Here is a 2129-nt window from a genome sequence, read left to right on the forward strand (position 1 = left end):
TTATAGAGTCCATACAGTGGTTATGGTTACAGGATCAATTATAATAACAACACCACTGTTCATGATGACATCAAAGTTCAAAGACAATACATTATTATAACTATCATAATTGTTGTGTTGCTAACAATAACATGTATCCATATTCCTCCTTTTGTTTCTCGTTTATCTTTATCATCATTATCAATGGTTAAACCCGTTGTTATTAATGATAGGAGTAGAGCCCGCTCCTCCCCTTTACTAGGGTCGTCTGTACTAATCTTAGTACTCTTTATTATACTACTACTACTAATCGTAATACCTTATAACAACGAATACAATCCATCATCATCATTATTTGTCAACAACACCATATCAACACTAAGCACTACAGATGGTAGTAGTAGGCACTCACACTTCCTATCACATCATAAGAGGAGTAATATGTCGGCGGCGGCGGCGGACAACCATTACAACAACGTGGGTTTATTATCTAACCATATTATGACCATAATTACAAACATGAATAGGAGTATATTATACCTGAGCACCATTCTTGGTATACTATCAATCGGGCATAGGATACGGCAAAGGAAAGCTACGAAGGCAATAGGACGAAGAGGAGGAGGAGGAGAAGGAGGGAGGGGATTCAATCGAAAGCATACTACTACTACTACTGATCCTAAACCATTCTCTGTGATATTATTATCTGGTGGTAAGGGTAATAGAATGATGCAAGGTGGTGATGATGATGAGAAGAAGAATAAGAATATATCACCTAAACAGTATCTACCATTACATGATGGGAGATCATCAGCAATAAGGTAATAATAATACCACCAAGTTGTGGTATTAGTAGTAATTGTTGTTATTCAGAGCCTTCGATACCTATATAAAACATCCTTTAACTAGACAGATCGTTATAGTATGTGCTGAAGAGGTAATAGTAGTATTAGCAGCCATAAGTAGTGTTGTTGCTATTCAGTTTGAGTCAATATTCAGAGATCACATCAATGCCTTTATAAAGTCGATGATGCAAGAAGAGGATGGTAATGATGATATGATGTTGACGGAGTTGATTATCCCCTACATATCAAATACACCTTTTGAAGAGCCTCCTATGCTAAGGATGTAAGCCATATTGAAAGTCTTATCTTATAATACTTTTTGATAGTGAGGGTAAGTATAAAGATATACCTAAAAGGATAGTAAGAATAGCATTCGCACGACCTGGACTAGAAAGGCAAGACTCGGTCAGGAATGGTGTTAATGCATTACGTTATGTTGTACCAAGGTAAGGCTCATCATCATCATAATGATAGTAGTAATATGGTATCCTTAGTTCATCGATATGCATACATGATGCAGCTAGGCCATTAATAAGGAAGGAAGCAATAACACGTACTGCTATGGAGGCAGCATCAAGTGGTGGAGGTGCAGCAGTATTGGCAGTTAATGCTAAAGCTACTATTAAACGGATAATAAAGGCGGATGATAATAATAATGTATCATCATCATCAATGATAGTGGACTCGACACCCGATAGGAATACTATGTGGGAGGCTCAGACACCTCAGGTGAGAGAATTATCATCATACCCGAACCATAATATTATGTATTAGATATTACCTTATAAAGTCTTGAGTGATGGTTTGGATATTATTGGAAAACGACAATCGAATAATGGAGTTGTTACTGATGATGTATCATTAGTAGAAATATTGCATAATGAAGGCTTATATAAGGATATAAATGTTGGTGTGGCTGTGGGGGATTATGATAATATCAAAATAACAACACCCGAGGATCTAATATTCGTTAATAGTCGGATAAAACAAGAGCAGATGATGATGATGGCCAAGAGTTTCTCCCATTAGGTCGTGTTGTTTCTTCTTCCTCATCATCATTGCTTCTTGACAATGGTCATGGTGGTGGTCGTGTTGGTGTTGTTGATGGCGTTAATGGGAAACTCATCACCACCGGAGTGGTATTCCTCAAGAGGATCATAACAACTTGTTTTCGGAGTATTCCTATTTTGAAGGTATTCAGCACCGTCGAGATGTAGTTCGATAACAAGGGCTGACACTGCTGATGCATGTACTCCCATACTCCGACTCGATCCGATCATGCTTCGAAATTATAGCGAGGCCACT

The 2129-nt window shown here is 37.8% G+C and overlaps 1 protein-coding gene across 1 annotated transcript; it reads left to right on the top strand.

The window, feature by feature from the left end:
• Positions 1-181: 181 nt before the first annotated feature.
• On the top strand, positions 182-1864 carry Pmar_PMAR013402 (conserved hypothetical protein). The gene is made up of 6 exons (XM_002785185.1): positions 182-800; positions 853-916; positions 962-1107; positions 1151-1270; positions 1319-1553; positions 1599-1864. Exons 1-6 carry the CDS (start codon positions 184-186, stop codon positions 1851-1853), a joined length of 1437 nt encoding a protein of 478 aa, XP_002785231.1. The 5' UTR covers positions 182-183; the 3' UTR covers positions 1854-1864.
• The last annotated feature ends 265 nt before the right edge of the window (positions 1865-2129 follow it).

The sequence above is a fragment of the Perkinsus marinus genome (assembly GCF_000006405.1).
Source record: "Perkinsus marinus ATCC 50983 genomic scaffold scf_1104296933366, whole genome shotgun sequence".
NCBI classification, from domain to species: domain Eukaryota; phylum Perkinsozoa; order Perkinsida; family Perkinsidae; genus Perkinsus; species Perkinsus marinus.